This window comes from Podarcis gaigeae (assembly GCF_964106915.1).
Source record: "Podarcis gaigeae genome assembly, chromosome: 8".
Classification (NCBI taxonomy): Eukaryota; Metazoa; Chordata; class Lepidosauria; order Squamata; family Lacertidae; genus Podarcis; species Podarcis gaigeae.
Genome location: NC_139684.1, coordinates 61,672,761 through 61,697,481, shown reverse-complemented (window position 1 = coordinate 61,697,481; position 24,721 = coordinate 61,672,761). Strand labels below are relative to the sequence as shown.

Genomic DNA, 24,721 nt, shown 5'->3' with positions numbered 1-24,721 from the left:
CCATTTTTTGCACCTGTCTGACACTCAAGGATTACAGAAATGCATGTGCTTTGAAGCCTTGAAGTATATGTTAAGGGTATACAATATGTTTAGGAGTTTAACAATACTGTAAAAAGTAGAGTGTTTTGAAGACTGAAGTATGGTACCAATATTTTTATTGTAAGCACCAAATTAAACATGTATTAACCATTTCTGCTAAAATGTGATATTAACCATGTGTCACTTAGGTGAATTGTATATTAGCTCATGCTTATAAAAATAATAAATAAAAAGTGTTGCCAACTTCTCCCCAGTGGCGACTAGACATTCTGTTTTGGTGCCTGGCTCCTAGCTTTTCCATCTCAGTTTCTAACACTGATTCAGAGTGCTGGTGATTACTTGTAAAGCCCTAAACTTCATGGGATCTGGTTACTGAAGGACCACATTCTGTCACACAAATTGGTCAAGGCCCATAAGAAGTTAGGCAGGTGATGCTTGGGGAGTGACTGCAGGGGATGGGAGAGCAAGTATGGATTGACTCAAATGCCTGAAGGAGGGCTAAAATACTACCGTATTTTTCCCTCTATAACACGCAGATTTTTTCTCCTAAAAAGTAAGGGGAAATGTCTGTGCGTGTTATAGAGCGAATGTGTGGTCCCTGGAGCTGAAAAATCAGGCAAAAATCAAATCGCGGCGCTTCACGCAGAAGGGAAAACTGAAAAGAGGAAGCGGCTGCTTTCCTGCATTCTGCCTCAGGGTCTTACTGCCCACCCTCCTCTGTTTCGTTGCTGTGTTTGCTGAAACGGAACAAAGAGCAGGGAAAGCCCCTCCCCTCCAGGCAAGCAGAGGGGAATTCCTCTCTGTGCTCCGGTGCTGCTGGGGGAGAGGGAGAGAGAGGGGGGAAGGGAGAGAGAGGGGGAGGGGGAGGGAGAGAGGGGGGAGGGAGAGAGAGGGGGGAGGGAGGGAGGGAGAGAGAGAGAGAGAGAGAGAGATGGCTGGCATGGGTGGGGGGAAACTTTTGCCTTTCTTTCCTCCCTCCAGTTAAATCCCTCTCCTGCATTCTTAGCCAGCTGCTTCTCTGCACACCCCTCTCATGTCCCTTCTTTGTTTTTCCTTCGCTCCCCACTTAAAATGTGGTTACCAAGCATAGATCCACATGGATCCTCAGGATCTTTGCATTGGGTCACCCCAAATTCACCATCAGATCACATAGCATGTCCATGGCTACAGTCTGCCCCCCCAAAATCACGCACCCACTGTTGCCTGGGGCTGCAATGGTGCAAAAACGTGGTTAAAAAGCATGGATCCACATGGATCCTCAGGATCTTTGCGTTGGGTCACCCCAAATTCACCATCAGATCACATAGCATGTCCATGGCTACAGCCTGCACCAAAAAAATCACGCACCTACTGTTGCCTGGGGCTGCAATGGTGCAAAAACGTGGTTGCAAAGCATGGATCCACAGGGATTCTCAGGATTTTTGCATTGGGTCACCCCAAATTCACCATCAGATCACATGTCTGTGGCCATAGCATGAAGCCCAAAAATGATACATCCACTGTTTCATTCAGAATGTTTTTTCCTTTGTTTTCCTCCTCTAAAAACGATGTGCGTGTTATGGTCAAGTGCGTGTTATAGAGCGAAAAATACGGTAATTTGTTGACCATACAGCCTACAGTGGGGGGAATTAACACCCAGTGCTGTGCTGTGTGGGAGTGATTCCTTACAAATATAAGTGGAGGTATATTTCTAGTCACTAGTTCTGAAGCTCCTGTTTGTCCTAGTCTGTTTAATTTTTCTGTTACCAAAAAAAGTTAAAGGAGGATAGGTTCTGGTAGTAATTGGACTTTTATTTATTCTACATGCCATAGAGAGTGGTGCTTGATTGCCCTCCAAGTCATGGTCTATCTCTCAACCTCTGCTTTCTATCTGTAATGTTTGAGTAACAATGGCCTTTCAGGAGTTTTGTGAGAGATACAAAGAGTAAAACAGAAGTGATGTATAAATACAAACTATTATTTCAGAAACTGAGGGAGCTTTTGACAGTAATTCTATCTCAGCAGCTCAAATGGTGAACCTACAAAAATTGTCAGCCTTGAAGGACACCAACATATTTTCTATGTACCAGTAATTCTTTGAGCAGATCACTGATCTATAAAAGCTATGCTACTTCAAACCAAATAGCACATCTCCTGAGTATACAAATAAAGTAAACTTTGATTGTCCTTGATTCATGATAGTCAAGAGATCTAATTTTTTGAAAACAAAAAGGTTTAGCATTATGGAATCTTATGCTGACCGATGAGAGTTTTTAATGTAACTAGTTCTGTGAGGAGTTGAACTTTGAGCACTTTCCATAGGAGGAAAGGCTAAATCATTTGAGTGTGTGTTAGCTTGAGGTGGGTGGGGGAAGTGTGTGCAAGGGAAATGTTAACGTAGTAGAAAATATTTCAGAAAGTTTTCTGTCACTAGATTTTATATGAAAAATGCCATTGCTAAAAATACATTGTCCATAAAACCAATGTGTAATGGTAATGAATGTATACAATACCAGTCAAATTTTCTATTTCCCCATGACTGTTCCTAAAGAGACTAATAATATAAGATCTTCAGCTATATATTAACAGCTTTTAGTACCTTAATTTACCCTCTTAATGTTTAAAACTATGTTAAGGGAATTATATGCAATTTTGAGTTGTAAGTGTCTTAAAGTGTTTACTAGTAGCCCAATAAAAATTCCACATAAAGCTTTGGATTGGTTTGTATCTCGCACACCACTGCAAGTGGTTGTGTTGTTAGTAAAACCTAAAACAGCTTGTGACCCAGGTAACTCGGAGACTGCCTCCTGCCACATAAGGATGCCTGTGTAAGAAAATGCACGGAGAGGCCCTTCTTGGTTTCCCACCACCATCAGAGCTGTGGCCTGGAGGTGACCAGAAATAGGGTATTTCTAGTGGTGGCACATTATTCTGCAATTGTCCCTGGAGGAGTTTGCCTGACAGTGACAAAATAAAGTACATCTTTGTACAACATGTAATTAAATAGCAGGACAGAGTCTGCAAACAACATTTCCGGGCTGTTTATCTGAGAGATGTTGTTTGCAGATGCCCAACTGTTTTGCCCAAGCCTGCATGGAGTTTGGCCTCATCCTCAGTCTGATGAAGACCAACATCCTGGGTCAGGACGTCATCAGCATTGTTGACCACACACCTGAGGGAGCGTCTCCACCCCCATAGTTCTGCCTGGACACCAAGGTCCAGCACTGAGGGCCTTCTGGCGGTTCCCTCACTTCAAGAAGTGGGAACAGGGAACCAGGCAGGGGGCCTTCTCGATAGTGGCACCTGCCCCGTGGAGTGCCCTCCCATCAGATGTGAAGGAAATAAACAGCTATCTGACTTTTAGAAGACATCTGAAGGCAGCCCTGTTTAGGGAACTTTTTAATGTTTGAAGTTTTATTCTGTTTTAGTCCTCCGTTGGAGGCCACCCAGAGTGGCTGGGGAAACACAGCCAGATGGGCGGGGTGTAAATAATAAAATATTATTATTATTACTATTATTATTATATTTATTTATTTATTTATTATTGTATGGGAATCCCTTTGCAGGCAATCGCAGTGCCAGGAGACAGACAGACAGGTTGTGTATCCATAGCAGTGACTGCTGGGAGGAGCCCAGAGCACACCTTGGTGCACCTGTAGCAATAAAACCCAGACACTTTCATCTGCCCCACCTGCAGTAAATTAATTCTCTTCTGTCTCTGACTCCACAGCCATAGCACATGCTATAACTCTCCAACAGTTTGACTTCACGTCCGAAGTCACACTCTTCCATTGCAAGACAGACTTGATTGCCAACTGTTCATTGGCTAGGATCATTGTCCCAATACACAACCCCGGAAGTGTGCCTACTTCACTAGCTTTTACATGTGCTACATTACTGGTGCCTGGAATACACACTGCGCTTCCTTAGATTCTAACCTCTTGTTGGTTTGACACAAAGCTTTTAACACAAGCTTAAACACTTTAAACCTTAATTAAATTCTGGCACTAGCTGATCTGGAATTTAGCCTGTCCCCCATATTCATAACATCATACTCAGCATAACTGAGATGCTATCAAGGAGAGAGAAGTCAAGGATGCAAGCTCTGGGCATATGTCTCCCACAATGTCTAGTTCTGACTTTTATTACTATGGTAGCAGTTATCCCAGAAAGTCCTACATAACTTTTGTTTGTCAATCTCATCTGAATCTTTTCAAGGGGAGTGTAAACTTATTTGAGTGTGAGAAATCAAAGGACAGAACAACGTACTCCTTTCTGTTAGTATGAGCTCTGTAGTTCAGTCCATGTATTTTTATTCTGTCCTTCAGCCTGATTCTTAGGGTGGCTTACAAAATGAATAAAACAAAGCATCAATATGAAAAACATAAAACCTAATTGGCCTTAATTTTCTAGTACCTTTTGGGATTCGAATTGGAATTGCTAAAATGATCAAGCTGGCAATGCTTGCTAGGCAATCCTTCTAAATCTCTCAATTTTTTACAGGGCCACCAGCCAACCTGTTTCAGCCACCCCGTCGTCCTGGCCTGGGAACAGTAGGGAAGCCGATTCGTCTCTTAGCCAATCATTTCCAAGTGCAGATCCCTAAAATCGATGTTTATCATTATGATGTGGATATCAAACCAGAAAAGCGTCCCCGGAGGGTGAACAGGTGAGACCAACTAGAGAATTCCAAGCCTATTTTTAACAGTTCTCCAACTGCTGTCAATTGCAGTTTTAAATAGGTTCTTTGGGTAAAGAACTAAAATATGCTATGAGCATTTGAGTACTAAAATTGGATGTACTATGGAACAGCCTTGCGTCCTCAGCAACAGATTTGGTGACAATCTGATACTGTATAAACCACTTGTACTTCGACTAAAATAATTTTTATTTATTTGGGCTCTTCAGGCAGCTTGTATTATGTTTTGACAAACTGGATCAAGACTGCTAAATCCTTGCATGCCACTAATTTTTCCTGTTGTCTCTCCTATTTTGCTTCCAACTCTTTTCAGGGAGGTAGTTGATACTATGGTGAGACACTTCAAGATGCAGATATTTGGGGATCGGCAGCCTGGCTATGATGGCAAGAGGAACATGTACACTGCACATCCTCTGCCTATTGGCAGGGATAGGGTAAGTGCTTTCATGAATACCCTTCAGAAGATACTATTCTCAATCTGATGCCTAGATCAGGCACCCCCAAACTTGGCCCTCCAGCTGTTTTGGGACTACAGTTCCCACCGTCCCTGACCACTGGTCCTGTTAGCTAGGGATGATGGAAGTTGCAGTCCCAAAACAGCTGGAGGGCCGAGTTTGGGGATGCCTGGCCTAGATCCTAATGATGTCATGCTTAACCTGACCTTCAGCATTGCAGGAATATAAGCTATCGATAAACTGATTTAGTTCTAAGTTTTGCAATAACACCGTGTAAATAGAATGCTGTGCAGAAGCTTAAAGTGGTATTTGTTAACATTGGCTAAACTCAGATGTGATGCAAAGCCATGAGGTATAGTTTAACATTGTGAATAGGCTTGAGTTCTCCCACTTTGCTCCTTGCTTACTTGAGCAGGGAAACAGACCATGGAGCAGCTTAGCATTTTACGTTCAGACCAGTGCTTATAATTTGCTAAGCCATGATTGGGAAGCTAAGAAGAAACTTGAGCTTCTCGATAGGGACCTGTTTGGAGAGAGACAAATCATGAGTGCTGGTTCAAATGTTTGCCTGCTCAACTAAGCAAGGAGCAAAAGTGGGAGAGCTTGACCTGCGTCATAAACCTGTAGTTCTTGCACAGTATGATTAAATAAACCATACACTATGGCTTAGCATTGCATCTGAATGTGACCATTGTATAAAGTGAGAATCTTATAGTACGTGTGTTCCTTTCTGGAGAGGGCCACTTTTCATGCCTCACTGTGCTAAATGAAACATGTCAATATGCTCTGAAATACTTCTAGGACTTACAATACTTCCATGGAGCGGTGATCTGCAGATTCAGAAGGAGTAGGGAAGTCTTAATAATGAAACTTATGATATTCTGGGATCAAGGTTATTGTGGCTAGGCTACAGCCCTTCAGATATTGGGACTCTGCAGTCCAGGCTAGCATGGCCAATGGTAAATGAATGATGAGAGCTGTTGTTCAGCAATATCTGGAGGACCAACCCTACTCCTTTTTGATAGTTTTTACAAAGAGCAGGTTTCAGATTCTTCTGCTGCAGAAATACATGCTATAACTTAAACCGCACTAAATTTAAACCGATCTCAGTTTCATTTTTTTTAAATATATTTTTTATTAAGGTTTTTGAACATAAATGCAAAGAACCGATCTCAGTTTCAGTGGAGTACAAGCAGTGAAGGGCTTCTGCCTTTATTAAAGTTGAAAACATCTGCATTAGTATCAGCTATATGGCTAACTTTCACAATTGACTCCTCAGGTGGATATGGAGGTCACACTCCCAGGTGAAGGGAAGGACCAAACCTTTAAAGTGTCAGTTCAGTGGGTGTCTGTGGTCAGCCTTCAGATGCTCCTGGAAGCTCTGGCAGGGCATCTGAATGAAGTCCCAGAAGACTCTGTACAGGCACTTGATGTCATCACACGGCACCTTCCCTCTATGAGGTGAGCTCCTATGATATATTCTCACTCTTCCCACAGCCAAGGCTAGTTAAGCTACCTTTTGTGGATGTACCTTTAACCCCCTCCCCCCAAAAAACCCCAACAATGCAGCCCTATTGATGATCGAGCACAGAATTCTGACTGACTTGGTGGGAGATGGAATGGAATATCCTGGCTGAGGGCATGGCTGGCTGGAATCCTGAACAGGAACATTCCTCATTGCAGCATTTTGTTGCAAGTCCCACTTGGTTAATGCTTGATGCATGTAATATGTTGTACAGAATTTTTTAGCTGCAAGTTTCCTTCAAAGAAAACAAAGCTGATACACTTGTCTTCTTAGGTACACGCCAGTGGGCCGTTCCTTCTTCTCTCCCCCTGAAGGATATTATCACCCACTGGGAGGTGGTCGCGAGGTTTGGTTTGGCTTCCACCAGTCTGTCCGGCCTGCAATGTGGAACATGATGCTTAACATCGATGGTATGAAAAAAATCTCATTTGCTTTAATTGCCTTAAATCTCTTCCATAAACCTATTTCTCAGTACATTTTGTTGTTGTTCTCTTTTAGTATCGGCAACTGCTTTCTATCGTGCCCAGCCTATTATTGAATTCATGTGCGAGGTCTTGGATATTCAGAACATCAATGAACAAACAAAACCCCTTACAGACTCCCAGCGTGTTAAGTTTACCAAAGAAATCAGAGGTGAATCTTTGGAGTAAATAAACTATTTTCATTAATGTTGAATTGTAAAAAACAAAGTAACTGAATCCCAAAGCGTCTTCTGGTATGTTCCCATCATTGGAAAATAATATGAAGGCCCAGGACATCTATAGCACTTTTCAGTATGCAGACTGTAGTTCTTCTCATTTGTGTTGTTGCTCTTTCTTCCCAATAGGGTTTAGCTTGAGTAGCTGTTAAAAACATTTTGATCTTTTAATGTGGCCTAATCTTTGATAACCAGGTTTAAGCTTTTCATAGGTGGGATATTTCAGCATATAATATTTTGATTCCTATCTGGGACTTTGAAACTGTAATGCAGCCTAGAGATGGGCAGGCTAAATAAAGTAGACTTCACAGCAACTTTCTAATGTAGTCACTTAACCCATGTAGAAAGCAGGGATTTGAATCTGGAGTTCCACATAAAACCCCAAATGCTTTCTCATTGCTTCTCATTAACCTTTGCTTATTGGTGTATTTGGTGTGCGTTCTGATTTGCAGGTTTAAAAGTAGAGGTTACTCACTGTGGTCAGATGAAGAGAAAATACAGAGTTTGCAATGTTACTAGAAGACCAGCCAGTCATCAAACGTATGTATGCTCATTCCTTGAGTTGTAGCAACTAAATTCTACTCAGAGTAGACTCAATTTGAAACAATGGATCCTAGTAAGTCATATTCATTAATTTTGGTGGGTCTCCTCTTGAGCTGGATGCAACCCTTTGCTTTTAAGATAAATATTTTAAAAGTGTAAACTATTAAAAACATGTGCATTACAGAACAAGAAACAGCAGACCATTCATGTTTTAATATATAAACATTTTTCTTGTGAACACTAATAACTGTGAATACTAATCAAAGCAATATTTCCCCTCACAGGTTTCCTCTGCAGTTGGAAAATGGGCAGGCCATGGAGTGTACAGTAGCCCAGTATTTTAAGCAGAAGTACAGTCTACAGCTGAAATACCCTCATCTTCCATGCCTTCAAGTAGGGCAGGAGCAGAAACATACATATTTACCCCTTGAGGTAAATAAACATGGCAGTTTACTTCAGTCCCATTGTATTCCAATATGGTCGCCTACATGCCGTCTTTCTGATCTTAGGTATGTAATATAGTAGCAGGCCAACGATGTATCAAGAAGCTAACTGACAATCAGACGTCAACGATGATCAAGGCAACGGCACGGTCTGCACCTGACAGGCAGGAAGAAATTAGTAGACTAGTGAGTAACTCTTAACTTGACTTTACGGGGATGAAAAGCTTCAAATAAGTCTGTGGCAAACATGATGGTCACAGTGTGCATATCACAGCAGCATCTTTTCTCGTTAGCGTTCCAAACCGTTTACTTGGATCCAGGGTTAAAGACCATCTTTGGGTACTGGGCTTACTAGGATTGTGAGGTGAAGGCATGCTCGTGTGTTGGCTGTGGCACAGAGTATGATGACAACAAATAACCATAGCCAGTTAATTTTTGACAACTTAGGTGTACATGAATGGAGCAAAGAATGACAACAGCCCTGAAAACAGTATAGATAATTAGCTGTGGTTGAGCCACACCTGCACAAGTAAAAGAGCCATGTAATTATGTGTGTTCAAGAGATTCTCTCTTGTATCTCCAGGTGAAGAGTAACAGCATGGTAGGTGGTCCAGATCCATATCTGAAGGAGTTTGGAATTGTTGTCCATAATGAAATGACAGAGTTGACAGGCAGGGTGTTGCCTGCACCAATGCTGCAATACGGAGGCAGGGTAAGTTTCCACAAAATCATACATTAGACAAATCATGTATCATTTAATCACTAGTTGAATTTCTAGTCTACTTAGTCCCTTTAGACTTAGGTTTAACAGCATGAAGGAGAAACACCATTTGTTTTTTATTTGTTCAGGCTTTGGGAAGATAGCATTAATTTTTTTTTCTGAAGTAGATAGTAAATATTGTCTACAGGGTTATATTATTATTATTAGGTGTCCTAGGCTCTCTTTGGGGTGGAAAGGCGAGTCTTATATCTTAAATAATAAATATTTTAAAATGAGATAATAGTGCTAAAAATATGCAACATAATACCTTCAGTTACCAAAATGTTTCATTTGTACATTAGCTTAAAGCTGTTGTGGAAGAACTGTTTTGTTTTTTAAATCTTCCTTAGAATAAGACGGTTGCTACACCAAATCAGGGTGTCTGGGATATGAGGGGAAAGCAGTTCTATGCTGGCATCGAAATCAAAGTTTGGGCTGTTGCCTGCTTTGCCCCTCAGAAACAATGCCGAGAAGACTTGTTAAAGTAAGTCATTTCTAGTTTTGAATATACAGTGTGATTTATTCTTTTTTCCACTGATAACTGCTGGTGATTTAGCTGTCAGTTGTGGGCTCAGTGCCCCTAATGCATGCAAGTCTTTCCCTTGCATCTGCATGACATTGTTGACATCGAAATGCCAATCCATATGTTTCCCATATTTGATCTGGTTTTACACTGGTTTTACATAGAAACTCCAATAACTGATGAGAGGGGAAATCTTGTTGCCAGTGACTTGCTAGCAACCTCCGTCTGGAAGCATTGTTTGTTGAGTGTATTGTTTTTAGTATGCTATGCTTTACACAGAAATAAATGAGCTAACAAAACAGAACAAGCGCTTAAGGGCATACACCTGAGCAGCGCTAGCATGGGGCCCTTGCATGGGGCTACAAGACTACATGGGGCCCTTGGCATGGTCTGGCTGATGGGACTCAGCCTCTGGACACCTGATTAATCCATCCTTCTGTTTCTGGCGGCAGCAGAGTCACTGCCCCCCTTTCCTGCCTCCACCACCCCACTTAAAAAAAAAGTTATCTGTCACAGTAGCAAAGGCAGCACAGGTGGCTTCTCTGTCACTTCTGGGCTCTGAGAGTGGGCCAAAGAGGGGTCCTTTGGAGCCAGGTATTTTTGGGCAAGGTGGCTGAGATAATGCTTGCACTGCTGCCATGATTTGCTGCAGTGCTTAGGAAGACTTTTGAAACTTTAAAAAATGGTTTAGAAGGCCTTTCTAGCCACTGTAGCAGCGGGGTGGGCATTTCCCTGGCTATCTCACCCAGAATGCCTGGCTCTGAAGAGTAAGCCTTTTTGGCTCTTTTTCAGAGCCCACAGGAAGCAACTGGCAGAGGCAGGCAGTTAGGTGGCCAGTGCAGATTGAAGCTGAGTTTGTCTCCTAAGAGGTGTCTGCACAACTCTGAACTGACTATAAATGAGTGAGTAGCAGATTGGGCCAGTGAGAGCCACTTTCTTGGCTGGGCCTGTGCACAGTATTTTTTTTTTTAGATTTCTGAAAGTGTACTGGAAACTATCTACCCAATCCTAGTTAAAAATTGCAATATAATTTGCTTATTTTCATTGGGAGGTAAAGGTAAAGGTAAAGGTACCCCTGCCCGTACGAGCCAGTCTTGACAGACTCTGGGGTTGTGCGCCCATCTCACTTAAGAGGCCAGGGGCCAGCGCTGTCTGGAGACACTTCTGGGTCACGTGGCCAGCGTGACAAAGCTGCATCTGGTGAGCCAGCGCAGCACACGGAAACGCCGTTTACCTTCCCGCCAGTAAGCGGTCCCTATTTATCTACTTGCACCTGGGGGTGCTTTCGAACTGCTAGGTTGGCAGGCGCTGGGACCAAGCAACGGGAGCGCACCCCGCTGCGGGGATTCGAACCACCGACCTTTCGATCGGCAAGCCCTAGGCGCTGAGGGAACTTCATATTAAAACCATAATAATTTAACTATACTAAAATCCATTTATTCCTTTTCCAACAGTGACAGGCCAAACACTTCTAGAAGATTAAGCAAGACCTGAAGGGAGTAGCTGTCCCATTTATCTTTATCTCATGGTATTCTGGGTTGTACTGTGACTGTACGTGGAATTTTCAGTTAGCAAGTACAGCTAATGACTGTTGCAAAACCTATATTCTAGGAATGGTCTAATTCTTCTCGCTTAAAACAGGCTCAGCTAGTCACCATTATGTCTCATGGTAGTGAATCTCATGTTGTGCTCAGAATAATAGAGATAAAACTTGCAGGATTTTAGGTTGCTGCTGATAACCTCAAAGGCATGATTTGTTTATAGGAGTTTTACTGATCAACTGCGCAAAATCTCCAAGGATGCAGGGATGCCAATCCAGGGCCAACCGTGTTTCTGTAAATATGCACAGGGTGCCGACAGTGTGGAGCCCATGTTCAAACACTTGAAGTTGACTTATGTTGGGCTTCAGCTAATTGTAGTGATTCTCCCTGGAAAGACACCAGTCTATGGTAAGGAAGATGAAACTTAATATAACTTTGCAGTTCCAACAAAAATATTTGTGACCAAAGTGTGCACACATGATATATTTGGCACCACCTTTTCCTCCCTCCTATGCAACACAGTGAGGTCCCCCCCCCACTCCCCAAAATAAATCCACTCACTCACTGAGCAGGTTATCCAGTTCACTTAGCCACTGATGATGGGCAAGATCGAGCATATTAGCTAAGATTGTCTGAAGTAATATGGCAAATGTTTATTGAATACATAATTTTTTCAGACTGGCAGGAATCCATCCAGCACTCATAGGATTCCATGGCATGCTCTCTTAAAGTAATCAAATGAAATTTTTAACATATGGCATGATAAAAGTCTGTAATTTTATTAGGACAAGTTATCTGTTTACTGTTGTAACAATTGTTTTCTCAAAATTTATCTTCTGTACCATGAAAATAAATAATTTTTTGTTTTTTTAAAAGATTATCTGAAGTAAATTCTTGCTTTCCCTTACAGCTGAAGTCAAACGTGTTGGGGATACTTTGTTAGGAATGGCCACACAGTGTGTTCAGGTGAAAAACGTGGTGAAAACCTCTCCGCAGACTCTGTCCAACTTATGTCTGAAGATCAATGCAAAACTTGGTGGGATAAACAACGTGCTTGTACCACATCAAAGGTCAGATTAAACTTAATACTTTTAAGAATCTAATGCAGCAGGCACTCTGGTTGATATTGGTTGAGAAGCAAAGTGAGACGTGATTGTTTAGAACGGCTTCCATTTGTAATGCACAGCGTCAACATCTTTCCAGTAAAAATTACTCTATATAGTAATATGCAAATTCTTGACAAGCCTAAAATCTCACTTTTGGTCCTAATAGGGAGGCATCCAGATGCCAGTAAAATATTTTCTGTGTTTTTTACATGTGCGCTTCTGTCATTGTTTGAACAAGATAGCACTGTGTACAGTTCATACTATACTGTTTTCCGTATTACAACCCACTTTATTTAAATGCTGTTGCGACATAGGGGGCAGCATTAAAACAACTTTACTAGAATTCCTGTTAAAGCCATCATAGATGTTGAGACCCAACCATCTGGCACGCTTGGTACTGGGAAATTCTTTATCTTTCTGTCCTAATTTTGTAATTGTGTTTTCTTTTAATTTTATTTGACTGTGTGCTGCTCTGAGTGTGTTACTCTCGCTTCACTATCCACAAAATAGCTCCAGAGAGTTCGGAAAATTCCCAGAATAGAATTGGTTGATGCAAGTGTGGCATAGAGCAGGAAAGTGCTCAGTTGTCTCCAATGCAATGAATGTTTGCTCGTTTTTGCCATTGATTAATAAATTGCATTAATGTGATTTTGTGAAATTAGGATGTTTATTGGTGCCTCAATTTAATTAGACCAAACTAGCATGCGGTCATAATAAAGCAGTATTTTAATGACTAGAGGCTCTTCCAGTAGGGCTGCTGACATTCCCAATGAGAGTGCCAAGCAATTCTTTAACCCTCCCTGCTGCCGCCCCAAGAAAAATCTCAAAAGGACACACACGCTTTCCTCTCCCACACATATTTTATACTTTGATAAAGTTACAGTGGCTTGCAGAGGCATTTGTCAGTTTCATGTTCTCTGACCAATCATTCTCAGTACCACTCAGCCAGTCCTAATCTAAAAGGATCGCTATAGTTAGAGATGTGAAGGCCTGAAGAAAAAACTGAAATAGAACCACTGCTCCCATTGTCCAATAACTGGAAAACAAGATGAGGATTTCCCCCCTTTTTACGGGGCCTATCCCATGCCTTCATATGTCTAGCTATGGCAATAATGGTCCCTCACATGTGTCTCTGGGAAGAATAGCCACTGACATTAAGATATATGAACATTTGGATTATTGAATATTAGGAGAACTGCTGGCTTTTCAGCCCCTGAAAGGGCTCTCTCTCCCTCTGTTGTTTTGAGGGCTGTTCAGCAGCCACTGGATTAGGAAGGACCGCCTGAAAACCTTGAAGAACAGCCTAGCGCCATGAGCATGTTCAGAGCTTTTTCCTTGAAGCCCAGGCCCTCCTCATAACTTTTAGCATCTTCTGTAATTACAGAAGGAAGAGGGAGTGTTTTGAGGAGCTGTTTGTTTGTTTTGTTTTGTGGTATTGCTGAGAGAAAAAGAGGGCAAGCAACAGTGGAGACCGCATGTATAATTAATAAATAAATACCGATCTATTTTTGCTTAATTGTTTTGCATTTATTTTTGTAAAATGGATTGGGAGGAGAAATGGTGGGTGGCTTGTGTAGCTGCAAACTCTGTATTAACCATTTCCCTGCATTCACTCATTAAAAGCTGCAGCAGCTGCTGGGTGGGGCAGGGCAGCTTGTCTGAGCCACGTGCGGTTCCAGAGCCTTTCCAGAAAAGGTGTGTAGATCAGCTTCCAATAAGTGCCCCCAGAATATCTTGATTGCAGAATGGAAGAAAATGTGGGTGCTATAAATTGTTTCTCGCTTGCTTGTGAGCTTATCAGCTAATTTCTAAAACGAAAAGTTTGGGCTCTGTGCCTATCTGGATGTCACACTGACTGACTGCACATCCTTCCCCAAACCTGAAAGGTATTTTTCCCTAATCTCAGACTGATAGTGATTGTTGTGATGCGATGTGCTCTGCACATGAGACATTATTACTTCACATTTTCAGGACTCAGCTATACTGATCAAATGAATCAATAATTTTTGTCTATTGGTTGAAATACCTCATTCTTTTCATTTAGAGAAGAAAAGTGTTTTGAATAATGAAAAGCTAAATTTTGGCGGGGGGGGACTGCATGCAATCAAAAGCAAGTGTTTCTCACATTTTAGAAGTTTTGGTTTCATGGCAATAGATGTATAAATGTACTCAATACATAAATAAAAAACATATCTAATTTCTAAATAAAAGGTACAGAGTCTTTCTTGTCTGAAAATCATAGTTGGGCCCTGTTACATGAAACCTCTTCCCCTGTCCATACATGTGCAGAGAATAATTTTTGGCTCTCTGCACAACTGTAATGACATGCTTTCCTTAAATAAGTGCTGTACAAGTCCTATTGTGATGAAAACAGCAAGGTTAAGAGTTTTAGCCCTACCAAGTCAAAATGTTACCAGGCTCCACTGATTGTAAATTTTTAAAATTTGATTCTAATTCTAAATCTATGGTTCTAATTTAAATATGTATAGATCAAGGGTAGGCAACCTTAGGCCCGGGATCTGGATGTGGCCCAATCGCCTTCTCAATCCAGGCCGCGGATGGTCCGGGAATCAGTGTGTTTTTACATGAGTAGAAGGTGTCCTTTTATTTAAAATGCATCTCTGGGTTATTTGTGGGGCCTGCCTGGTGTTTTTACATGAGTAGAATGTGTGCTTTTATTTGAAATGCATCTCTGGGTTATTTGTGGGGCATAGGAACATGGTCAGAGGGACAGTGGACCCGGGCCATGGCTGAAAAAGGTTGCTGACCCCCCTGGTATAGATAGTGGGGGCGTGAGGGCACAGTGTGTGGTTTGCACCAGGTGCAGTTATGGTTAGTTACAGCATTGTCTATGGGAGCAGCAGAATGTTCAGTCCTTGTGGTACCCTGCCCATCTGACAGTGTACATTGGTGCATAAATTAAAAGTCAAAAGACAGGTGAAGGGAATGTGAAAATGCATCCCATTTCTTGATTTCCAGTGTAAACTTTTTTTCTCTCCTTTTCAATTGAATAGGCCCTCTGTATTCCAGCAGCCAGTGATCTTTCTGGGAGCAGATGTCACACACCCGCCTGCTGGGGATGGGAAGAAGCCTTCCATCGCTGCTGTCGTAGGCAGCATGGACGGCCACCCTAGCCGCTACTGTGCTACTGTGCGAGTACAGACTTCCCGCCAGGAAACTTCCCAAGAGCTGCTGTACAGCCAGGAAGTGATTCAAGACCTGACCAACATGGTGCGAGAACTGCTGATCCAGTTCTATAAGTCCACCCGCTTCAAGCCCACGCGGATCATCTACTATAGGGGAGGTGTGTCAGAAGGGCAGATGAAACAGGTATTCGTCTCAAGATCCTTATATGTTGCATGGAGGTTTAGCTTTCCAAACTTAGGAAGGTCCAGGAGACTCCACTTCTTTTCTGGACAGAGACGTTTGTGCCATGAGGTTGCATGAAGCGGAAGCCTGTCCTAAAATTTTTTAGTTCATAAGCTTTATTATCCAATTTTGAGATCCAGTATTAGTATCACATGCAGGCTGTGCCACTGCAGTTACTTTTGAGATCCGATACATCCACAGACCAATAGCCTGTTGGTTCATGTTACACACTCCATCCCCCCTTGCAGTAATGCTACTCTGTATAGGTATAGGTAAACATGGCAGTGGTTAAAAAGGGTGGTATGTAAGTTGAATAAATAATAACTATACTATAGGAGGTTATTGTTTTCGTTTGGTATTACAGTATATAGTTTTGTGTTTTTATACTGTAAACTGCCCTGTGATCTTTGGTTGAAAAGCACTTTAGAAGTTTAATAAAAAATAAAGGAATAGTAAGAGAAAACCAATCTGTGACTCAGTACACCCTTTTATGCAGAAAGTCTCATGTTCAATCCCTAGTGTCTCCAATTAGAGCTGGGAATGGGAATGTTCCCTATCAGATACCCCAGAAAGCCTCTGCCAGTTTGTGAAGACAGTACTGAGCTAGATGGACTCTGTATAAGGCAGTTTACTGTGAAAAATGATGACTTCTTGGTGACTGCTTTGCATTTTTATAGAGTAGCAACTATCGCAAGTAACTATGCCATGTCCCGTCCCCCCGAAAGAGTGGTTGTATTGTAAAATCCACACACAGTGACCGAGCCATATTCTAACATGTTTTTGTTTAAATTTCTAGCCTGTCTCTCCAGCAAATTGTTTTTTGTGTGATGTGTGTAGTTGTCATTTAAATTCTAGAACCATTTAAATAGTCCCTTATACATTTGTTAATGATGAGGAAGAGGGTGTTTAATCTTCAGAAAGAGAAACTGCCTTTTCCTTTGGGTGTGGAAACTTGGTACTACCTGAAATGACTAAACCCTGTCCTAATTTGTTAGTTAAGCTTCCTTCTTACTCATTGTTTGCTGAAACAATAGGCTGGCTGGCAGCCTCCAAATCTGAGCCTCTTGTATTTTACTAAAAGTATTTCTTCATCCTCAACTTGAATTGGCATTTAAGTTGAAATCTTACAGTGCCAATGGAATCTGGCCCTTTATTCATGTAGGTAGCCGTGTTGGTCTGATGCAGTCGAAATAAATAAAAAAGTTGTCCAGTAGCACCTTAGAGACCAAATAAGTTTGTTCTGGGTATAAGCTTTCGTGTGCATGCACACTTCTTCATATACACAGTGTGCATGCACAAAAAAGCTCATACCCAGAACAAACTTAGTTGGTCTCTAAGGTGCTACTGGACAATTTTTTTACTTATTTTACTGGCCCTTTATGTAAGGAGTTGTATGTATTGGATAAATCCAGTAAAAATAATGACCTTGTGCAATCCAGAGAAGTAGCTGATGTCAAGCACTTAAATTTTCTAGGTGGCCTGGCCAGAACTTATTGCAATCCGGAAGGCCTGCATCAGTTTGGAAGAAGACTACAGACCAGGAATCACCTACATAGTTGTTCAGAAAAGGCATCACACAAGGCTGTTCTGTGCTGACAAATCTGAAAGGGTAGGCAATGCTTCCTTTGGAATGACGAGGCATCTCATTAGACCACATCTTGTACGGGGCTGCCAAATAACTCTTGATGGAAAGAGGCGATGTATTAGCACATTTCATAATGTTATTCATTGCCTGTTTGCAAAGTGAAGTTGGAAAAAAACCATAGAGCAGGGATATAAATTAAATTAATAATAATAAAATAATGTCAGGCAGCCAAAGGATGACTTGAGAAGGGTGCTTAATTTCTTAAGGTATAATTTGTAACTAAATGCTCAGATGCGCAGGATACCAAAGTAAGCACCAGGACTCAGGTTCAGAATAACACTGAAAGTGCTGCTTTTGGCAATTCTGCAAGTCTGCTGTCAGTAGCATAGAAACTCTTAAGCTGTAGGGCAATGTGGTATAGCTTTAAGACAGGCAGTAGTTCTTCATGAACTTAAAGTTTAAAACTTTGAAAAATGGTGTAAAGAATAAATTATAAACTGAGGGTATCCAAAAGCCAAAAAGAGTAGTACAATGGTACCTCAGGTTAAGTACTTAATTCGTTCCAGAGGTCCGTTCTTAACCTGAAACTGTTCTTAACCTGAAGCACCACTTTAGCTAATGGGGTCTCCTTCTGCCGCTGCGCCGCCAGAGCACGATTTCTGTTCTTATCCTGAAGCAAAGTTCTTAACCTGAAGCACTATTTCTGGGTTAGCAGAGTCTGTAACCTGAAGCGTATGTAACCTGAAGCATATGTAACCTGAGGTACCACTGTAAATACAGTCATACCTCAGGTTGAATGTGCTTCGGGTTGAGCACGTTGGAGTTGCGCTCCACAGCAACCCGGAAGTAACGGACCGCGTTACTTCCGGGTTTCGCCGCTCGCCATGTGCATCCTGAAGAACTACTGTACAGTATATTTCATCTAGAGCTTGCCTTTCCCCCAAGGTGTTCAAGACAACATACCTGACTTTGCCATTTTTATCACAACAAAAGTAGCTTCAATAGGGCAGTTGTATACTTCAGGTTTTATTGTTACTGCAATACTATGCTTAATGTTGCTTTAAGTCCAGTTAGATATAACTGATGCATTATACAAAGCTGAAGAAAAAGGTGGAAGGCAAATTTTAAAGTGTGTGACACTGATAAGTGGCCAAGAAGGTAACAACTGGTTGGTTGAATGGCATTGAACTGTGCCACAAATGCAAATATTAAGGCACTGATTGATGTATCTAATAGGTGGGGAAAAGTGGCAATGTTCCAGCAGGCACAACTGTGGACAGCACAATCACACATCCTTCTGAATTCGACTTCTACCTCTGTAGCCATGCAGGAATTCAGGTAATCTGCAGCTTTGATTATGATAATATTTTGATGATTCATTTACTTCTATATGCATTGGGACTGCCCTACAGCAGCTTCATTTAAGCCATTAAAATGTGTGCTGGAGGGGAGAATGCATGAATACACTGTTAATTCAGTGGGCCCACAGCATTTGTGCCTCTTAGTCAGTGGAACAGTCCCTTCTACCTCTGTCGTTAGTGATATTCAACCTTACTAAAACCTGTGTATCTCAGAGAAATGGGGAAGCATCTGGAAAAGAAGAGGGATAAATGGGGTTCTTATTCCCAAGATGTAATTTACCCTTGGAGAAAGAGAGAAGGGACTTTCTGACAGGGGCCCAGTCATTCATCTTTCGTTACATGTCTTCTAAAATAAAAATAGTGGATTTCCTGGCTTTCTCTTCCTGCAGGGAACTAGCCGTCCTTCTCACTACCAAGTCTTGTGGGATGACAACTGTTTCACTGCTGATGAATTGCAGTTACTGACATACCAGCTGTGTCACACTTACGTCAGGTGTACACGGTCTGTCTCGATCCCTGCTCCTGCATACTATGCCAGGCTGGTAGCATTTAGGGCAAGATACCATCTTGTGGACAAAGATCATGACAGGTGAGTAGTCGAGGGGCATGCATGCTTCTGTTCCATGGACCACTAGGCCAGGAAGGGATGGTGAACTTTATTCGGCCTAAGGACCATATTCCCTTACTTAAAGGCAATCAGTGGCTAGAAACTCCTTACTCTGCGATAGACTGTGGGCTTGTATTCAGTGTGAGTGTCAAAGAATGCATTCTCCATTTAGCGCTGTGGTGAATTCCACCGTAAGGTTTTGCTGTTGGTATATAAAGCCCTGAACAACCTGGGACCGGGTTACTTGAAAACCTGCCTTCAACCTTACAGCCTGCTCAGTTGCTCAGGTAATCTGAGGAGGCTCCTGAAATTCATCCTGCTTGTGGGATTCCCACGGGGATCTGGTTAACCACTGTGAGAACAGGATGCTGGACTAGATGGACCTTTGGTCTCTGAGCTCAGCAACAAGACTCTTCTCACATTCATCTTGCAGCCACTGAGAGTAGGGCCTCTAGTGCAGCAGCATTTACTAGGTAGGATACCCTGTTCCTTTTAACAAATGGTGCACCAACGGCATTCTGGTTTTGGTGGCCTTTTCTTGTACTCTGAGCCTTCATAGAGCAGCTGTTTGCATACATTTATTGTCTTCTACTTGTCACTGTGAAGTTTGAACTGTATTTTATGTTTGTTTGTTTTTTGGTGTTGCTGGCACTTTTTGCTTTTTATCCTCCTGTATACTGCTCTTCAGTTTGGGGGATGTTGTGATTTATAAATATATTAAAAAAAAATAAAGAAAAGGTTGACTAATTGAGACAATGTTGCCTTACTAAATCTCTTTTTTGTTTCCCTCCCCGCCCCGCAGTGCTGAAGGCAGCCACGTTTCAGGACAGAGCAACGGCCGTGATCCTCAGGCGCTAGCCAAGGCAGTGCAGATCCATCATGACACCCAGCACACAATGTATTTTGCCTGATACGAATCTGAGAGTCTGAGGCAGAAGCAGTAGCCCAGTTGGGCGGGTCACCAACCACTGGTGGTTAGGGCTCATTTTTATTTCAGGCTGTCCACCACCAGCAGCTTGGGACAGTTGCACTGAATTGACGCAGCAACATCCGATGCAGGCGCAATTGAGCCATTTTTATTTTGTGATTTTCAGTAAATAGGAATTTCATAGACAGTCTTTGCATTGGACTGAATTTTTACCTCAAAGCGCAAAAGGCTGATCCTCGTAAAAAGAAATTTTTAAAGGACTTGGCACGAAAGGTTTTTATTGAAATATTTTGCTAATCAATTTTAAGTTACCTCCTTGTTCCCCCCATTAAGCTTATCAAGAAGCTGAATTCCTCCTGGGCTTCTTCATACTGCTTAGTGAGTCTCCAGATATGGCAAAACATCTTATTCCACTGTTCTTCTGTGTGGGGCCATATAGACTTTATAAATGGAACTTTTACTGTAAACACCTTTCAACAACTATTACTTTTCTGAGGTATTGCTGTTTGTTTGTTTTTTTCGCTTTGTTGTTAAGTTTTACTAGTCTTTTTGTAAATCTCTCTGCAGTCGTGGGCTGCAGAACAATTGCACTATAACTGCGAATTCAACTTGGTGGTTCTTGTTCTGTGAATGTGTAACATAAGCGGATAGCAATGCCCTCTGGCAGGTCTAGTAAAATCATAATGGTTACACACAACTGCCACTGTCTGGTTCAGAATGCTGAACTGCTTCCCCCTCTAAAAAGTATGTGACTAAGTTCTAAAAGATTAGTTTTAGGTATTTTTCAGACATTATGAAAGTGCCCATTTTATGCTGCTGTGTTTGATGAATTGAGGTCATTTTTAATACTCTTTTTCATAGAAGGTTTTAACTTTGGCAATAATTTTTTTTTAATACCCTGGCAGTAACTTTTCTAGCTGAATACTTTACATGAGTTACAGCCAACATTCTTGTGTAGATTGACTTGACTTTGCTGAAGAGGAAATTTGTTCTTAAATGGATCAGAAAAGGCTCCCTTCATGCTTTTTACAAATGATTATTTTTAACTGTTTTATATTCACCATTGGTCTGTCTAGCCCCTTTTTATAAGCTTGGAAAGTGGGTGTTCCATATATAGGAAAGGCTTTGCCAATATGTACAGTTGTGTATAGTGTGACAGTAGCAATCAAAGACTTTTACCAGCATTTTAAAACTTTTGTTTCTCTGAGAGTTTAGGTTGCCCGCATGTACAGCAACATTCGCTAGCATGTGTGAAGTGTACATTTCAATGTTGACCTTGACCCATTTCTATAAACTAGAACTCTTATTTGCTTGGTTCTCTTCCACTAAAATGTGTAATGCAAAAAGCGGGGGTGGGGTGGGGCATCTGCAGACCATAGTAGTGCTGCCTTGAGACTAGCTTGTGAGTGTTAGCGCAATATGCTTTAATTTCCTAGTTTTTAACTGAGATGATGCCACTGTGAAAGATTGGGATTTTGCCAATAATTGCACTCTAGTCTCTGATGTGAGCAGGTGGTGTTGCAGAGTCATGTGACCTTGTGAACGTTTGGATCCAGACCTCAAGGTCAGCAATATGCTATGTGGTTTAGATTTTTCCTTCAGTCTTTTGAAATAGAGCTTGTAGATACTTGGAAAGTTTACATTTCTAAATACTGTCAGTCAGCTGTATCAAAATACACTTGACATTAGTCTTCTGAAAGCAGTTTTTGTAAGCTCCTCTTAGAAATCTCTCTTTCTCCTTCCCCCTCTCCCCCCCCCCTTTTGTGGGTTCTAGCTTATAAAAATTTATTTCCCCCCAATCAAACAGGAGCGAAGCAAACTCTGCTCTGACACATAGTGTGGCCAGGCTTAGATACTAGATTTATTTAAATGTATTTAAGTCTTTCGTTTTCTTTTCCCCTTAAGAATACCTCACTTGTGTAATAAATATCAGGACATGTGGGGAGGAAGAGTGCTGCTTCAGTTGGTCTGCTGCTTTTCTTTTCTTTTTTAAAAAATACCTGTTCAGGGAGAAAATGCAAGAATCGAACTCCTGCTGGCCAACAAATGGAGAACTAAGGCACCTTGAAGCGAGTAAGCACCTGTGTTAGTGTGTAGCATGGTTTTGGTTTTTTTGCACTAGGTAAGGACGTGAATTCGGATAGAGGGAGGGAGTATGTCAAGAAGAAAAACGTATATTGTAACATCATCAGGCAGGTAGCTTTTCCTAGCGCCAAGCACACCTAGTGCATGTGGAGCAGAGAGATTCTCTAATTTGCCTGTCAGAGTCAAGCAACATGTTAAGTATACTTAAAAAGCAAAAACAAAAACCAACTCTTTTTCCTTATAAACAACAGTTTGAGTTTCTGGATTAGGATTGGCGTGGTGGGGTTACTGTGCAGAGTGATAGAAAAAGGCACCATATTTAATAAGCACTGATTTCTAGCTGCTGATGAAGAATCAGTAACACATTTTATATATGACACCAGGTCAGGAAAAGGTAGGCATGGTTTGCCCAAACCAGCCTGGAAAGCATAATTGGGCCTGTGGGCCAAAAGTTCCCTACTTCCTCATGCCATTGTCACCAAAGGCAAATCTGGATCCCACCCTTCTGACACACCCACCCCTTCTTTGGCTGCATTTGCTAAAGAAAGAAAGTGACCAGTTGAAAGCGTGCTTTTTTATTACTAAATGGGTGCTTAACATAACTTGCAGTTTGTCCAGAACTGCTTAGGCAGGAATCTGAACTTGCCCTGGAAAGGGTTTTTCTGACTCGCTCGTTTATCATAAAATAGGCAGGACTAGATGAAATGGTCTTTTTTGTCTTCTATCGTAGGAAAACAAAACCCTGTTCTAATCATTATATCTTTCTTATGTATTACAGACTGCAGCTATCTTTTGAAGTCTTCTGTATTTAAAAATTATATATATATATAAGCGGGATTCTTTTTAATGCATTAATGTCACAAAAAATTATCATCCAAAAATGTCTGAGCTTTTTTTTTTGCCAACTTTTGCACTTTCTTGGAATTTTTCATGAATTTTCCTTTAATTTTTGCCCCTGTTGGAATTTTTTTCTGTGCAAAAAAATGTTCAGTTAACTCTCTGTTGCTGAAGAGTGTGATGATGTCTTTTGGGGTGGGAGTGCTTAAAAGCTGAGGATTCATCCAAGGGGCTCTACGGGTGGCAACAGTAGCAAAAAAGGTCTTCAGAACTAATGACTGCAAGATCCAGATGCAGCAACGCTGTTGTATGGCAGAATCTCTTGACTCTGCTCATCTGAACTAACCTCACCCCCACCCTGAAAACGGGATGAACTGAATTGTTATGCATGTGTCAATCAATGGGAAGACGTGCATTCTGTAGCTGTAGGTTCTTATGGTGTTTGGGTTTTTTTATGCTTTATCCTTTTGTTTAAAGCCTGTTGGCTATTGTTTAGCTATATGTTGTGAAAGATTCTCAAATGTAGCAAATTTGGACTGGGGTGGGGGGAAGGGGAAATTTTGTAGGAGCAAAAGGTGTTTATAGAGCCAACCAAAACACCATGCTCTTTTTGCTTTCCCCCTATCCTGTTCTGCTTGTTGTGAGCACTTAAATTCGAAAAGAGGCTCTGAAAAGCTTTTGTTCTGTAGCGGATTTGAGGTGCAGGCTGGGGTTGCTTGCTCTTTGCTTGAGGGCTGTTTAAAGATGACACCCAAAGAGGCATAATCAAGGGATGCAAAAGAGATGTTCCATGCAGTATGTATCAGTATGATTTAGAAGTGCCCCCTCCCCCTCCCCCCCACCCTCCCCCCATTCTGCCCCACATGACCCTTATATCAAAAGCCTTTATCCACCTGTTGGGGACAAGGCCATTCTGACAGGTTAGCAAACCTCTAACCCCACCCCCCACTCCCATAAAAACTACCCTTGTGGATGTGTTGTAGATCTTTTTACCCCCTTCTTGCTCAATAGCAAGGCAGTCGCTCTGCTTTCATTTTAGGAAAGTAGAGCTTGGAGGGCATTGTATCAATACTGTTTGAACTGCAAGGTTTTTTCCCTTGTGCAATTTGAGGAAAGATCATATGTGAATATCACTTAAGAGTTTCTTTATACCTTGCTATTGACACATTTTGGTGATATTTCTGTCTAGAGCCTGAAACATGTATGTAAAACTTGTTTGCATTTGTTCATTTTTGACTTCTGATGTATTTTTTTGTTTTGTTTCTATATTGTTAGACTTGTAATGTTTTAAATTGTATTTTATTAAAATTGGACTGGATGTATGTCTATAGCAATACGAGGTACTTTTTTTCTTTTAAAAAAACAAACACAACCCCTGTTGGTGGGGAAGGTAGGCTAATAGCCTTCCTATTGCGATAATATGCTGGCTGTGTATAACTGCAATGTATTTTTTTCTCTTTTTTTTTTTTAGCCTGCAGGGATTTTGTGTTCATGTGTCCAAAAAAATAAATAAAGGCATTTGGGTGCCAAATGTTCTTTTCTTTCTTGGTGTATAATAATAATTGATAATGATCATGAATAGCCTGTAGGATAGTTGTTGTGCTCCTAAGAGAAATGTCTTTCAATTATTTAAATTTTA

At 41.4% G+C, this 24,721-nt stretch overlaps 1 protein-coding gene across 1 annotated transcript in view; it reads left to right on the top strand.

Annotated features, from left to right (window-relative positions):
- Positions 1 to 24,613, top strand: part of LOC310850322 (protein argonaute-4) — a 32,631-nt gene extending 8,018 nt beyond the window's left edge. Inside the window, exons 2-18 of the mRNA XM_083751702.1 lie at positions 4,522 to 4,687; positions 5,031 to 5,151; positions 6,452 to 6,633; positions 6,971 to 7,107; positions 7,196 to 7,330; positions 7,847 to 7,934; positions 8,222 to 8,369; positions 8,447 to 8,566; positions 8,964 to 9,092; positions 9,491 to 9,624; positions 11,428 to 11,612; positions 12,115 to 12,274; positions 15,325 to 15,640; positions 17,154 to 17,288; positions 18,501 to 18,602; positions 19,015 to 19,214; positions 20,035 to 24,613. Of these exons, the coding sequence (XP_083607828.1) occupies positions 4,522 to 4,687; positions 5,031 to 5,151; positions 6,452 to 6,633; positions 6,971 to 7,107; positions 7,196 to 7,330; positions 7,847 to 7,934; positions 8,222 to 8,369; positions 8,447 to 8,566; positions 8,964 to 9,092; positions 9,491 to 9,624; positions 11,428 to 11,612; positions 12,115 to 12,274; positions 15,325 to 15,640; positions 17,154 to 17,288; positions 18,501 to 18,602; positions 19,015 to 19,214; positions 20,035 to 20,143 (2,567 nt within the window). The 3' untranslated portion in view covers positions 20,144 to 24,613. The remainder of the gene's footprint in view (positions 1 to 4,521; positions 4,688 to 5,030; positions 5,152 to 6,451; positions 6,634 to 6,970; positions 7,108 to 7,195; positions 7,331 to 7,846; positions 7,935 to 8,221; positions 8,370 to 8,446; positions 8,567 to 8,963; positions 9,093 to 9,490; positions 9,625 to 11,427; positions 11,613 to 12,114; positions 12,275 to 15,324; positions 15,641 to 17,153; positions 17,289 to 18,500; positions 18,603 to 19,014; positions 19,215 to 20,034) is intronic.
- The last annotated feature ends 108 nt before the right edge of the window (positions 24,614 to 24,721 follow it).